Source organism: Ceratina calcarata, unplaced genomic scaffold (assembly GCF_001652005.2).
Source record: "Ceratina calcarata isolate Rehan_Ccalc_2016 unplaced genomic scaffold, ASM165200v1 scaffold443, whole genome shotgun sequence".
Classification (NCBI taxonomy): Eukaryota; Metazoa; Arthropoda; class Insecta; order Hymenoptera; family Apidae; genus Ceratina; species Ceratina calcarata.
The window spans coordinates 56,453-72,072 of NW_017168153.1; the positions used below are offsets into that span (position 1 = coordinate 56,453).

The 15,620-nt window shown below is 49.7% G+C and overlaps 1 protein-coding gene across 2 annotated transcripts; it reads right to left on the bottom strand.

The window, feature by feature from the left end:
- Positions 1–356: 356 nt before the first annotated feature.
- LOC108627169 (Ecdysone-induced protein 75B) lies at positions 357–10,872 on the bottom strand. 2 transcript variants are annotated; one of them, XM_018028263.2, is made up of 3 exons: positions 10,520–10,872; positions 6,581–6,822; positions 357–5,668 (listed from the first exon to the last, which is right to left on the bottom strand). In XM_018028263.2, exons 1-3 carry the CDS (start codon positions 10,779–10,781, stop codon positions 3,716–3,718), a joined length of 2,457 nt encoding a protein of 818 aa, XP_017883752.1. In that variant the 5' UTR covers positions 10,782–10,872; the 3' UTR covers positions 357–3,715. The 2 variants fall into 2 exon arrangements, with proteins under 2 accessions (XP_017883752.1, XP_017883754.1); XM_018028265.2 differs by lacking the exon at positions 10,520–10,872 and adding an exon at positions 7,369–7,776.
- Positions 10,873–15,620: the final 4,748 nt, after the last annotated feature.

Below are 15,620 nucleotides of genomic sequence, written 5' to 3' on the forward strand. Positions count from 1 at the left end.
GATTTACCCAACCTAGCCTATCCTCTCAATTATGTGAAATTGTTTTATGATTGTTTCATTTTCCACGTGAAATTGGAGGTTGAATAGGGCCGGTCGAGAAGAAGGGATCTTCGAGGGAGCGCAAAAATATGAGACAAGCTCTTTTTCTGTATAATTCACCAGACAATGTTTATTCAGACGACCTCACAACTCCCAAGCGTACAAAACGACGTGCTCACTGGGCAATATGCGGGGCTGCGTTTGTATTCTTGCAATTGTAGTACAGTACACTTTCGGTATTATTTTCTCCTCCTTACATTGTTTTTTTTTTTCCTTTAAATCATCCCACCATTCATATTACCGTTTTATTATTACTATTTTCCCTTACGCTTCCTTTCTCTCTCTCTCTCATTCCCAATAGCTCATTGTTGTTCGCACTCTGCCAATACTCTCGCTTACGACGGGTTTCTCGTCGAGGTTCTTCCACCAAGAAACAACAGCTGCTTGCGTTCCTCCTTTCTTAATGGATAGAGAAATATATCATACTTTATGTAATCGTTTACTATAATAATCATTATGTGTAGTTTATGCATAACAAGTATTACGAATATCAACGCTAGTTCGCTTGTGGGGGACATATCCAAGATAATGAGGACTGTTCGGGAAGGGTTGGGACCGTGTAAAACATTATTAGGAATCTCGGGAGAAATAAGACATCTCAATCTCTCTCTCTCTCTTTCTCTCTCTCTCTCTCGCTCTCTGGACAGTTATACTCGGACGGGGGAGGTTCACAAGAATTGCAGTTCTGTCACAATTAGCTGAGATGCGAAATAATAATTGCGACCGCCTGCGTAATTAGATATATGATACGCGCATGATTAAAACCAGGACGGTCGCGGGTCGATCGACGAAACTGTTTCAAGCTTGGCTCTCCTCTACCGGGGTTCGGCTAAATCTGCAGGAAGGAAACAAGGGTGCGTTCGTTTCCGGGGGTCGTTAGCACGGGTGACAGCAAGAGGGATCGAAAACGAGTCGGGGAAGGAGGCGTGTGTGTGTGTGTGTGTATGTGTATCTGTACGTGTCTTCGTGTGTCATCGTCTGTCGGTTGTGATTGATACACAGCGTGAAAAGAGGGAATGACTCTAGTCTTCGAGTACAATAAATACACTGAGCGGTTTCCTAATACGAAGGTCGTCTCGGGGTTTCTCTGTTCGTGTGTCTCAACGTTTCAGCTTGCGTGATATCGAGGAGGGATCCGAACGGTGCTGCGCTCAAAAAATGTAGCAACGGTGTGTTCTGCGTGCCCATCGAGCAGATTTATCTCTATCTCCGTCTCTAACTGTTTTCCTTCGTTCCTCCGTGATCTCGCGTTTACATATTTTGCCCTTACAATTATTCTCGCACTCACTCGGTCTCTCTTACTTTCTCACTCGTCATACTGATTTCTCGGCGGTGTCTAGCTAACGCACAATATACTGTACGCGTTTCTCTCCTCTCCGCGGCCTACGCGTTCCTCTCGGCGTTCGTCTGTGCACATGTATAATCGTCGGTCGTTACATTCAGCGTTGCGTTTTCTCGTGTTCCCTATGGTTGCTGCGTGTTCTCTCGCCACGATCCAGTGTGCTATTTTCTTGTTACCATTAGCATCTGTTTTAACAATAATTCCCTGTTCTATTTGCCTTATGCTGTGTCCTGTCGATGCTTCTCGGCTGCACCACTACGGGGCTTCGGCGGGGGTGGAGGGGCAAAACAGGGTTGCGGGACGACTCGACAACACGGCGGCCCGCCGCGTTCATAATCTCTCCGGCTTCTCTCGTCCCTCTACTAATTTCCCTCTGTCTCTTACCGAGCGTTTTTCGAAAAAGTAAAGCAAATGTTCACTCGCGCCTCCTAGGACTTAGCCTTACGAATCTACTACTATATACACTACGTTCTTTCTTGTTTCCGTCTCGTTTTTTTTTTTTCTTTGTAATGCCGATTACTACCGCGCGATATTCTCTGGTACCGTTTGCCTGTTTAATTAAATCAGCTCTCGTCGTTCTAAAGCTTTCCTCATCACTCTCCGTGCTCCAGTTTCTCTCTCGCTCGCTCGCGCACGCACGCATCTCACACGCTCTCACTTCCTAATTCGTCACATTGCGTCCCGTCTCCGCGCTACGCTAACCGGGTCCATCTCGTTGCTCCATTTTTTACCCGAACGTGCGAACACGTAGCTCTACCTATTTTATTTTTATCTTTTAGTTTTTTAACATAAGGGATGGTCTCGACGTGGTGTCGAGGTCTGGATGGTTTGAGAGAAGAACAGGAAACTATATAGACAACATTTTATTGGTCAGACTCGTTTATTAGACGGAGACGAGACACAAATTTGTCCGCTTTTACAAACATATACGTACTGGTTGATTGCAAACTCTGGAGGCCGCGGCGGCGGGCCGGATCAGTCTCATATACATATTTAGAAGAATACGTCGTTCCTCTAAACTTACGTTTCCGACTGCTAAAAGAAGCCGTTCCTCTCATCACTTCTCGTTCCTTTCTTTCTTCGTTATCATTTATCATTTTACTCCTATCGATACAATTTTTCCGCGTTCGAATTCACTTTTTTCTGCGATTTTTGCCCCGACTCACTTGCACATGCACGCTCACGCGTTCCACTCGCTCGCATCACGTTTGCATCTCGCTTAATTTTTTTTGTTTTGTTCCTGGTCGATTTCTCATGCACCAATTCTCTCTCACTCTCTCTCGCACGTACTCTTTTTCTCACAGACACTCGTCCTTTTACTTTTCTCTACGCGCACATACACAAGATGATAACGTTTCTTCGTTTACGATTATTATACCTTACACATGTTACAATAATATTAATTACTTTTTAATAATATTCAATAATTATAGTAGAGTAGATGATCGATGAATGAGGTGGAGTACTGTACAGGATGCGCGATTTCCATGATTATCACATGTAAGATAGATTATTTCTCATTTCTTTATCTGCAACACTCTCGATCCTCCCCTTCCTCGCGTTCACAGAATTCCTCTTCCTCACCTTGTACTCCCCCCTCCTCCTCCTCCTCCTGTTCCTCCTCCTCCTGCTCCTGCTCCTCCAGCTCGTGCGAAGGGGCATCGACAGGGCCGTCGTTCTAAATCACTTCGAACGAAGCCTCCCCTCTCGCGTTGTTACCGCAGCTCGTCAATGGGTGGTAGGTGGGTGGATGGTCAGGTGTTAACTTCCGTTTATGCGGGTGAATTCCAAACACGACACTTGCATCTCCTTGTCTATCGGGCACTCGCGTGTCCAGCGTTCGATTCAGCGTCCATCGAATTACGACACGTAAAGAGTAAAGAAACAAAATACGATCAGAAACAGACGGTCCCTCCCGCGTCATGCACAAACACTCTCCTCCCCTTTACGACGTTATTATATCACGTATCACCGGGACCGTCGCGGCCCCGGACGACTGTCATCCTCGTCGCTGTCCTCGCGCAAATATCGATATAGTTTAAATTAATAAATTATTTGGTTTATCACGCGCTCTGAGCGTCCTGGCACTTTTCCATCGTCCGTCACACGGGAGGAGGGAGCGACGCGAAGCAGAACATCAGTTTATCGCGACACCAACGACAACGCGCGTCAGTCGCGAGCGAAATGAATAGAAACAACACCACGGGCCGTGCGCTCACCGGTGAAGGCGTTACCCCCTTCGCTCTTTGATCGGTCTGATCACGGGATTTCGCACTACGCCTCGAGGGACAGAGCCTTGCACGGGCCGACGAGCGGCCTCGGCGACGGGGACGGCGACTTCTTCGACAGGTTCAACGGTTGCTGGCTGTCCGCGATGTCCACCTGCAGCTCCATCATGTTGCTCGGGCAGCCGGACAGCACGAGCGTCGCCGCGGTGCTCGACGCTGGCCGCGGACTCGTGCTCGTACTACTCGTCGCCGCCGCGGACAGGTACTTTGGCGACGATGCCGGCGAGTTACCGACCATGAGGTAGTCCGAGGAAGACTGTTGCTGTTGCTGCTGATGCTGCTGCCGGGCGCCCGTCGTCGTCGTGATGACAGAGGTAGCCGGCCATCTGCTCGTCGAGTAGCTGCTCGTCGCGCATTGTAGCAACCCTTGAGATCCTTGGGACGTACGCGCGATGATCGTAGTCGTCGACGCGCACTGCTCCGCCGGCGACGGCGACACGGGCGGAGATTTCGGGCTGGCCTCACCGCGCATTATGTAGTTATGAATGATATCCGTGCGCTTCAACTGCTCAGCCGTCATCCGCGGCCCCTCCATCAGGCTCCTGGCCAACGTCGAATGCGTGCTGCTCAACAAACTCGCCGTCTGAGGGCATTGAATCTGCTGCGGCTGGTTCGACGGACTCCGCGCCGGCGGCGAGGTCAAATGCAGATGCAACTGGGATTGCGTGTGCTGCACGATCACAGCTGGCTCGGCCTCCGCGCTGTCCTTCTGACGCAGCGCTCGGAACTTCTTGTGAGGCTTGTAAGCCTCGTCCATTAAAGAGTTGGTGTCGTACAACGGCGGCGCTTGGAGCACTCGTTTTAGCACAGGCATGTCTTCCACTTCCTTGTCCTCGGAACGCGGGCTGGAGCAGACCGAGGTAGGCGCGCTGCTCGCGCTGCTGCTAGCCGGTTTGTCAGGTTTCTCAGTTCCTGACTCGATTCCGCTGTCGCTAGGAGAGTCCAACTTGCGAAATCGCGGGCACTGAGGGGGTTGAGGCGTTTTCGAGAGCGACGCGCGGTGAAGTTCGTCCTCGCCGGAGCTCGTACTGCCGGAGTTCGCTCGCCGACGATGAGGGCACAGACCTCCGGCCAGCGTCGCGGCTAGAAGCGGCGCGCTGGACGCGTGGTGACCACTCGGAGGAGCCACGTGGTGATATTCCGTTAAGGAGGCGACTTCTCCGCTGCAGGTGCTCTCGGTACTCGACACGCTACCCAACGGACTTTTCACAGCTTCGTCCAAGGTGACGTCCGAGGCCGAGCCCCAGGAGCCGGGTTCCTCTTCCTTCGGCCAAGGTTGTTGTGGCTGTTGCACTGTAATCACGTGCTGCGTCTGTTGCTGCTGCTGTTGGGCCTGCATCTGCTGCTGTTGTTCCGTCATCTTAAAGGCTAATAATTTCTCCGAATGTAGGGTGTTCAGAGTTCTCAGGTCTGGGATCTTCTTCAATAGCTCTCGAAGGATGTCTGGATGCTGGGGATGATTCTGGGCCAGCACCGTTTGAAGAGCGTTCCTCAATTTGTTGTGCATACGCTCGATCAGTTCGGTGTTACGCAGTCCAGGTCTATCAGCGGCGATTACTACTACTGAGCAGAACAGGCCGAGCTCAGCGTCCGATAGTCGCAAGGAATTAACCCTCTCGGCGAAGTCGAACATCGAATCCATCAGGAATCTCGCGTTACTGCTGTTGTGGATCGATTCGCGTTTGAGCACTTGTCCGTTCAGGCAGATCATGCTGTTCGTTTGGGCGTCGAACATACACGCGAGCCTGACCAGTAACACCTCGAACACGCCGGCCTTTAGTAAAGTCACCTGGTCGTCTTGCGCTAGCAACGTGAATCCAGGAATGCGTTTCGCAAATTCTACCACGCCTCGGATCGCCGGCGAGAACCTCTTCGAGAAGTCTTGTAGTAGTTCTTGTTGCCCGGTTAATGGCTGGGGATTTGGATTCAGGGGGCATGCCTGTAACAAAAGAAAGGAACATGACCCTCATTAGACGCGAAATGAACGTTGCTACGCGTTGCTGTGTTTTCGTCTCAGAATTCAGTATTTACAACGCTCTTCACTTTAATACTCAAGTAAAATATTAAGGTAAAAATTTATAGACGCACGCAAGCTTATGTCGAAGAAAGGAATTTTGTTGAAAATTCTTGCTTACTAGGTAGATCCGTTTGAATTATGAACTAGTAGGTGACGTCAGTTTATATTGATTGTACATACTTGGAACGTATTGGATTTCAAGTGAGGAGTTCGAAAAAAAATACAAAATATTTTACTCGAGTAACGAGGCGTTTAAATATCGATATGTGATTTACAGCACGAAGCTTCAAGAAATTCGTGAAGTTTATCACTGAAAAACTATTTACGAACAAAGAACCATTTTTTAAGACGCTATCGAGGTTGGAAGTGCGGTCATAATTTCAATTGAAGAACGACCCGTTTTGAGAAAAATCGCGAGTATTTCAATTGATAAATTAATATTGAATCGGAGAGCGACTATTATCTCCAGTTTACGTGTTATCTATTAATTTCTTGTTAAAATAAAAATCTGTAGAATTTACTTGTTTAATTTCATTTTTTGAACAGCGAATTATTTATTTTATTGTTAACAAAATTTTGATTTCTCTTTGCAAACATTGTGCCTCGTCGCGGAATGCAGAAAAGAGTTCAATTTCCTGGTTCTAGCCGTGGAGGACGACTAGTCCCGCTTCCGCGTAGAACGTCGGATGATCCCAAGGATCTGCGTTGACGTAAGCAGTAATAAAATTGTACTATCCGAAACGCGATGAAACTCGTGTACAAAGCGAGCAATAAAAGATAACGAGTGAACGAGTCGAAAGAATGTACGTAATATATAAGTATATATATACTGACCAAGGTCGGTGGACACGCGGTGTAGTTAGGCGTTTCTCTGGCTCTGACCAGGACCGGGGCCACCTTGTCCCTAGTGAAGTCGCATGTGTCCAGATGTGCCTGAACGACGGTGGTGAGTAGCCGTTGCTCGTCCTCCAGCTCGGCGGCTACTGCCTTTTCCTGAGAGCGGCTGTGGGAGCTTTGCTGCATAGCAGCCAGAATCCTGGCCTTCTCACGCTTGGGCACACGGCCGAATCGCACCGCTATAAGCAGAAGCAGACGGATCGCCGACGGTTAGAGAGGCGACGGCAGTCGGGTACAGTGGCGGACGCAGGAGGAAGGACGCGTCGATGAATAGTTAATGCGATCAATGGATGAATCATGCAACGGACGCGGTAACGCGTCGGCCTTCGACCGCGCTTGCTTTCCTATCCGAGTTATGTACCGGGAAACTGTAACGCGTGACTTTCCGCGAAAGACACCTCCGCGTTTTCCTTATTTTAATTGATCTCCGGCAACGTCACGGGGAACACCGTACGGTATGCATTTTTCGTCGGTATCACTGCACCGGGTGGAACGCGGCCGTGTGGCCGCGCCGCGGGTCGATTTGCGATGAGAAAAAAAATCGAGAGGGGAAAGCGCGCACGACTTTCTCGCGAGAAACGAAAGTGGCCGTCTGCCTTGGCCTCGTGCTACGAATATATCCATCTCCGTTAGAAAGTCACGAGCACCGCGACGAGGAAAGGGAAACAATCGATACGTATTTTCGTGGGAAGAACACAGGCACGCGTTGACTTCTCGACACCTACGTGCATTAGGATAGTTGACATTTCCGTTGAGGATTCCCTTCAATATAGGTAACTCGTCTCCCATGACGAAAAACCTCTTAATCGTGTCTGCGGCGTTTAGCTTCGGAGCGAACTGCACTGCGCACCGAAATCAACCTCCCATCGGAACGGTCACTCTTGTAACTCGCGCGGCACAGCATACACGCGGCTAAACTGTCGCCCGTTTATATCTACGCTTCCTCTTGCCTGCGATTGAACCACGGCTATCGGCTGACTATCGTCGCTGCGCGGTCAAGTAGTCACTCCGACGACGTTATTTTTCGCGCGTGCACGCTCGGGTTTGCTGTACGCACACGGCGCGACGGAGTCGAAGAAAGGAGCGCGACAGTAAAACGCGTGCAAACGCGAGACAGCATCACCGCCGACTGAGTGATGTTCCACGGGTCGCGTTCAACAGCCCCTCCACTTATTCAGCCATCAACGACTCCCACCATCGGCGTCGGCCACGATTGTGGCCTTTGCCGAGCCTTTGGCCTTGAACTTGGTTTCAGCGACAGCCGCATGAGGCGTACCGCCGACCTATATATACTATATAGCGAGCGAATGTACGCGGCGAGCGTATCGGCCAGCCACACAACCACTCGGAGGGTTGCACGTATGAGTAGCCGAGTCTATGCGTGTTAGTGACGTACGCGATGTCTCGCTTCCTCCGACGAAGAAAGGACGCCGACGGGTCAGGGAAAGACGGAGAGAGAGGACCCGTTGGCAGAGAGGCGAGACGTTCGTGTGCGCAGATGCGAGCTTCCTTTGCCGGGGGTAAGCTACCCTCGGCGACCTTGGCCAACCCCTCGGCTCGCTGGCTATTTGCCCTGTCACCAGCTGTCGGACTTATCTGTTCACGGACGATCGATCTCCTTTTCCCGTCATCGGCTATCGTACCCTACGCGAGATCAACCTCCCCACGACGATTCCACTCTTAACACCGAACCCATCACGGTAATAAACGTTTCTGAATTCTTTCATAAGAAATAAAAACGAAAGTCGTTTGGTAATATTTGAAGTTGTAATTATTAGTTGGTTCTGAACGGAAGTACCAATGCCAACAGTAAATTGTACTCGAATGTAAGAAATGCTATATATTAGTCTATAAAAACTGTCAGTAGGTTTAGCGTTAATCATGTTTACGTATCGGGCAGTTTACGTGCCTCGAATTAATTGCACTCGAACGAATAAGGAGGAGCAGGATCGCGGGAGGACCGGTCCACCTGTACGGAGGTCATCATGATCGCGATTCATAACGCGCGCGGTTTGGAGTCACGTACGAACTCCACCGCTAGACGGGCTTCTACCGGTCTACTACAAGGACATCGTCACCGTGTCCGTCGTCAAGATCATTCCCGAACGCCTAACTGTACTCTTCCCCCGATGCCAATTCCGTGTCGCTTCGACCTCTCGTAAAACCTAAGCTCATAAAACGCAAACTACCTGAGCTCATGAATCGTTTCATCAAGGACAGCCTAAACTGTCCGGAACTAAATTATATCATCCCTGGATACATAATAACGCTTAAGAAGTCCGACGAGTGGCCAATCGACGAACACGGTAAGTCTGACTAGGAACGAGCGCGATTACCTAGGACAAGTTTCTGCGCGAACGTTCGCTCGCGAAGTGCCAGTAGTACGAGTCAGTCAACATCAGCCAGGCCGTAGTCTGTTAATCGAGCATGCGCCCGAGCACCAGGTGGCTGACTATAAACGAACGGAGGGGACAGAGTCTGAGTAGGGAGGGACACGATCGAGGGGTAAGAAGTTCGCGAGGTCTCCGCACGAAGCGTAGCGCCACGCGACGGCGCGTTGTCGGTCGTCGCCGGGACGTGATCCGGTAGGGATGGAGATCGCTAGGAGGAGATGCGAGGCGCGGTGGAAGGAGAGATGATCGCGATAGTGTACTCGGATCGAGGAAGTGGGGAATCGCGCGCCGAAGGAGGTGGAAGGGTCACCGGGTACGTAGCGGCGAGTAGCGGTACTCTTTCTATGGACGCGGAGTCGCATGCAAGCCGAGCAATGCCCGACTGTTGACCTCGAGAACCACGCTTGCTATCGAACTTACTATCCGACTCGATCAACAGAAATTTGTCTAAATAAAATTCTAATCATTGTAGATTGTCAGTAATAAGCTGCTTCTTGATAACGAGCGTTGGATATGTAAAGTACAAACGCGATTATGGGAGTTAAACGAACTTTTAGAGACGCGATCTCGAATGCTGTGAGCTAACAATAAAAATCGAGCCTCGAGTCTAATTTATGTTTGTTCTTTTTCAGGAATCAGTTTCATGTTACGATTATTTAGAAACTATTCGAGTTACAAGGAAATTGCATAGGATCTTATTTGAAACATTTTTCACTATGATCAATAATTAACGGGTTATGAACAATAAATTAGTACTCCTTTACTGAAGAATCAATTTAATACTCGTGACGATTACTCAGGAAATATTGAGGGTACAATAAAATCGTATAAAATCTTATTTTATAGGTAGTCGTAGTACCTATAACTTTTGTTCAAAACATTTCTTGCTAGCATTGAGTCCTACCTATGTTCCTCCCTCAATTATTGTCGCTTGACCGATTCTAGGAAATTCATCCCTCCGGATATATGGCAAATCCCGGGTCCCGATCGGTGGCCATATATCCGGAGAATTAAGTACTATAGTTGCATCCGCGGCGGACCGACGCGGCTGTGGGTCGACGACCTCGCGTTTGGTCTGCGCGCCGATCGAATCTACTAGCAGCCGAGAATTTCGCGGCGGGAAAGAGGTCATCGGGCGGGATCGGGCCGAATGTTTCGAAAAGAAAGCAAGAAGCTCATCGCGCGTATCGAGAGGGGCACATAATCGCGGCTGCTTTCTCAAACGGCGAACCGGCCACTTTCGCCCATTGCGACACTCCTGCCTGTGTCGCGGGGAACGGCGCGGCGTTACGCAAACGGTCAACGACCCGGCACTCCACATTCTAGAAACGATTTTTCGGCAGAAATACGCGTCTCGCTCGACGAAAGGGAGAGCGTGCACTGGACGTATCGCACGATTGAACGTTTGCTCGTAATATCGCCGCGTAGACAGCATTAACTAATCAACGAGGTAAGGGTTTGTAATAGATATTGAGAGACTCACCATCGCGGCTCATTCCGACGGCAATGCACTTTTTCAATCGGCAATACTGGCAGCGGTTCCTGTTGATCCGCAGGATGCTGCACTGCTGGTTCTTCGTACAGGGTCGGTACTGGATCTTCTGCTGAATGCTGCGCCGGAAGAATCCCTGCGAATCACCAACGAACCCCTCGTCAGTCTGACCGTCACTGTCCGAAGACGACCCCGAGGAGCTATTGGTCCCCGTGCGCGGGGCGGCCAGGTCACATTCGCACAAGCACCCCATTAATTCACCCGGACCGAGCGGTACGTCGCGTTCTTCAGTCTCACAATCTCTCTCCTTGAAATTACGTATTCGCGTGCACCGGTGCACGCACCACTGAATTCTCTTTTAACTGCGCTCTGTTAGCGCGCGAGTGTGTCAACGCGTTCAACCAAGTCGAACTCGCGACGAAGTGTCCTCGCGGTTCACTGAAAATTCCTAGGCTCGATGAGAGGACGATCGCACGTTTCTCTTGCTAACCACCAAACTGATAGACGAGTCGAGCGTAACTGTTCGGTCCGTACGATGTATCATGCGAGTCGTTACGCGAGTTTTCGTCGGTGGCGAAAAGAAGCGACCGTTTGTATCGGAGCTTGGCTGTGGACTGGCTCTTTCTAGCACAGAGAGCATAGAGCCTCGGCACATTGCCTCTGGCACGCCGGCGGTGGGGGACGCTCTGACCCAATTCCCGGACGTTCACCCGCAGTTCACCGCGTGAAAGTGAGAGTCCCCCTTGCGCGCGCTCCTTCTCGCTCCTCGGATCCCTCTCACGCTCGCCCTCTCTCACCGTCTCCCGCTCGCTCGATCCGACTATCTCCGTCCCGCGTTTATCTCCCCGTTCCCTGTCCCGTTCCCGGCGAGCCCTCGATATATCGCGCTCCTCGTCGCGACCATAGCGCGCTTCGAACGCTCTACTAACGGGTTCCTTCCCCCCTCCCGCGGTCGCCGTCACCTCGCGTTCTGTAAGGAACCCACCCTCTCGAACGACGTGCCGCCCCACCCTTCGCAGCCAAACGAATATATTCGCGGCGTCCCTCCTCTCCCCGCTCTTCGACCCCTGCGACGAACAAACGCTGGAACCCCCTTTTCTATCTACGCGCACACTTTTCGGGGTTTGTTTGCTTTTCAACGGCGACGATTCCTTTTCTAAGCCGGGTGAATAACCCCCGGGCTTTATCGACCGCGGTGTTTCAAGCCGAGCACCGGATGATTCCTATAATCCTTGTCTGCATTCCACCTCAGTACTTGCGCTCCGAACGAGGCGATCTTACGAGTTCATTGTTTCGGTTCATCGCGGAAAAATATTCGACCAAACATTGTCCATCGAAGTCTTTCTGTATCAATAGACACGTGGGCGGTACATTTCAGTTGCATCGACAGAGTATTTTATTCTTTTTTTAATGTTTATAAGTCATTTTATGTACCTAATTACTATTTTTAATTTCATCGCGAATATTGTCAGTGATCAATGATTCATTTCTTCGTATAAACTAAAGGGGTTCGTATTTTATAATAAATTTATTATTATTATAAGAAACAATAATAAATCATTATATAATATCTTTTAAGAGAATGGTAAGTGTAGAAACTAGAAATGCGACGTATGAAAATATAGAAACTGTCAGAAGTGAATGCTTAAAATAAACGAAATGAATTCGTTTTATCGTCTATTATGTATGTTTTATTTTTGATAAAAACCCGCAGTCTATATATTATGAATGATTTAGGTAATACCGAGTGTATCGAGTTGACGATTTGATTAATTAGCATCGACGAATAAAAGTAACGAGAACGGAATCAGACAAAGGATGGAAGACAAAGCGGCGGAGGCTTATTCGGTGCAGCCGGTTTTTCACGCAGCGGCCGCTAATTGAGAAAAGAGGTAGGTCAGGGCAGAGGAACTTCCCGAGCGCGTATCGGTCAACGACCCCCGGCCGGTTACGTAACGAACGACGCGTGGAACGTCAACGTCGTCGTGTCGTCGTGCTCGTCGTCGTCGTATCTTCGGCTCCGTGACGGTGGAGCGCGGGCGCAGGCGCGTGCACACGTACACGTAGACTGCGTACGGAATTGGCAACACGCATACACGTCGACGCGTGTGACGTCAGACACGCGACCTCGCCTACCTCAACTTCGTGCACGGGCCGGCGAAGAAAAGACGAGAGGAACGATGTACCGTTGCACCTCCGCGCCCGGCCTGTCAATCGGTGCACGCGTTCGATGCAAGTCAATGAACTGTCAGCGTTGCCAATGTTAAGCGGTCCGGCCGCTGCCGAGCAGCTTTCAAATTGTCTTAGGGCCACTTTCACAAGCGTTAACTCAATCGACGGCTAAAGTGTCGCAAACGGAAAAATATTCAACTACATTTTCCACGAACGATAATCAGACTTGCAGATAAATACAGAAGAACATATCTGAACGGACGCACGAATTATTTAAATATTTTTAATAATAAATGTTTAAGGTTGTCAAGATTTATTTTAAATCAATCGGCCTCCGATCTCGTCAGCTCGGGTTAATGAACCCTGCTTCCACGTTTGTTTTCTACGAAACGCGACTATCTGAATTAAACATTGCACTTGCAATAAATTTATCTTATTTTCAATTTATCTAACATCCTTTAAACCGAGGAATATCGTTCGCGATATCTGATCCTGATTAAGTTTTAGAAGACGTATTAGAGAAAAGTTCACGGGGGTAGGAGATTGGGTCGCGGCTGCCCGGACGAGGCCAGCAACCTCTGTTGAACCCCTTGGTTGGCGGGAACGCGGGACCAGGGGGTGGGATTGTGGGAGAATGCGGTACATCGATCTCTCAAACTCCATGCATTCGCCCTGATAGTAGCACCTTCGCGTGCGACTTAAATCAACGTGGCGCCACGCAAAGTGCAAACAGATTTTTTTCTTGCAGAATAGAAGTTCTGTGAGCTAAGGCGAACGTCCTAATTTCTACTCGCTTAATGGAATTCTATACGTTATCTTAGAATTGTAGAAAAACGAGCGAGCGAATAGAAATTGGGACGTTCACCTAATCGAGATGACTCTTTACTTCGGAAGTCTAAAAACCGGACGAGTACACAGCCCGTGGTTAATCTCGAAAACTTTCGCTGGAGGAAGTTGCTCGACGATCTCTCGACGCATCTCATTCACGTGATATCGCGGCTCTCGACTCCCGAAAAATCTGGCCGGGACTCCTCGGCCCCCATGCGCCTCGAGAAGTATTCTCGCGCGAGCGTCAACCCCGCGGTGTCGGAGAAGGCCTCGTGCGTCCCGCGTCACGTTCACCGTTCGGTGTGTTCGCTTTTATTTTCCGCGAAAGGAGCGAGTTCGCGGCTGCGTCCCCCGCGCACACAGCCTCGGCGGGTGCATACAGATGTAGGTAAGGAGAGTGTGGGATATACACACGACGTGGTCGCGGGGCCAACGACCGGAGCGCGCGACTGCACCTCGGTTTCGCGGAGGAGGGAGAGTGGAGCGTAGTTTTCTAGAGGGGAGAGGGGCACCGGCCCCCGGGTAGGGGAAGGTGAGCGTATCTGCTCCCACGGGCGAGCGGGACGAGGACGGGAAAACAGGGAACGGGAGAACGAGGAAAACGACGAAGAGGGAGAAGGACGTAATACGTGCAACGAGTGACACACCGCGGGTTACCGAGCGGTGGGAGCGGGGGGAGTACAGGACACGAAACGGAGTAACGGTGACGTACATAATGCGCGCGCCCGTGCGGGCGCATGCGTTCCCGCTCGGAACACCGCGACACTCTCTGCTCCGCTCCGATCCGATCCGCTCGGGGGCATTAACCGCTCGCGCTCTCGCTCCGACGTTCACCTACGACCCCGAGAATTCGCAGCTCGCGCTCGCTCGTTCAACCTCCCCTGACACCGATACGCCTCCGCCTGATCGAACCCGGCGCGAGATCCTCGAGGTCAGAGACGTTGTTCTCTGATCCGCGCCTCAAGGGAGCCGCCGTGGCTTGGGAAATCGCTGAAAAGAATTGGCTGCCGGGATCCAGTTCCCCTGGGACGAATATCGAAACGTTACCTTTTTAAATGCTTTAAGAATTTCTTGAAAAAGTGGATACAATTCTCATATAGGGAATGTCCCAATTTTTGCTCATGTCAGAATTTCTACACACGGACTCAAGATTGCATATAGAATAATAGAAAAAAAAAAAACAGTGAATAGAAATAGTCACTTGAATAAAAATTAGAATATTTAGTATATTTGACTTTGTTTATTTAACACAGAAAATCTTAAGGCAGTGTAACTGATACAAAATTGTGTTGACTGATTTAAAAAAATGAATTTTGATGATTTAATCTTTGAGGAATTTAAGATAGTAGATTGATAATGAAGTATTCGGGACATACGTGGAATGAACAGAACGAGGATGGATTCTGGGTAAAATATGATGCCGTTCGTCGACCAGCTTTTGTACTCTCGATCAGCCTCGAAACAGTTCGCTGCTCTGTTGCCCGAGCATCGATACCGTGGAAGTCGATCACCGAGGTCACGAACTATTTTTAATTTTCTATTACCACCGCGCCTTCTCTGTTTGCCAAGCAAATCCACGAACAGTCAATGAATTAATAAATGATCAGTCATCATTTCCAGAACTCACAATCGCGCCGCTTTATTTACTCAAAAAGTATCGAGAATGACCAATGAAATTACTGAATCTTAGGTTTGAATGAGAAATGATTTGAAATAGAAAACTATAATTATCATTCGAATTCACACGTGGCTATTTCAGTTACTGCATTTTGGTTTTGGAAGATGAATCGTTCAATCAGGAAACAGTTTCATACAAGTATCGCCAAATCCGATTGTCTCCACTTTCCAATAAAGGTTTATCTACGTTTTAAGACAATTGGGTTAAGGAAGCTGGTGTACAGAGATCGAACACGCTGAGAACGATGGGTCAGTGGAGGCGGTTCGGGTACGCCGGGTGTCGCGTTTCACGGGGTGGCTTTATCGAGCGTGGAGGAGCGTGACGTTCGATTCCGCGGCGGGCGTTATCTCGTATCTTGCTCCGCTGGCTCAGCCGGCCGAAGATACCGAACCAGAGTTACGGAGCGTCGAACGA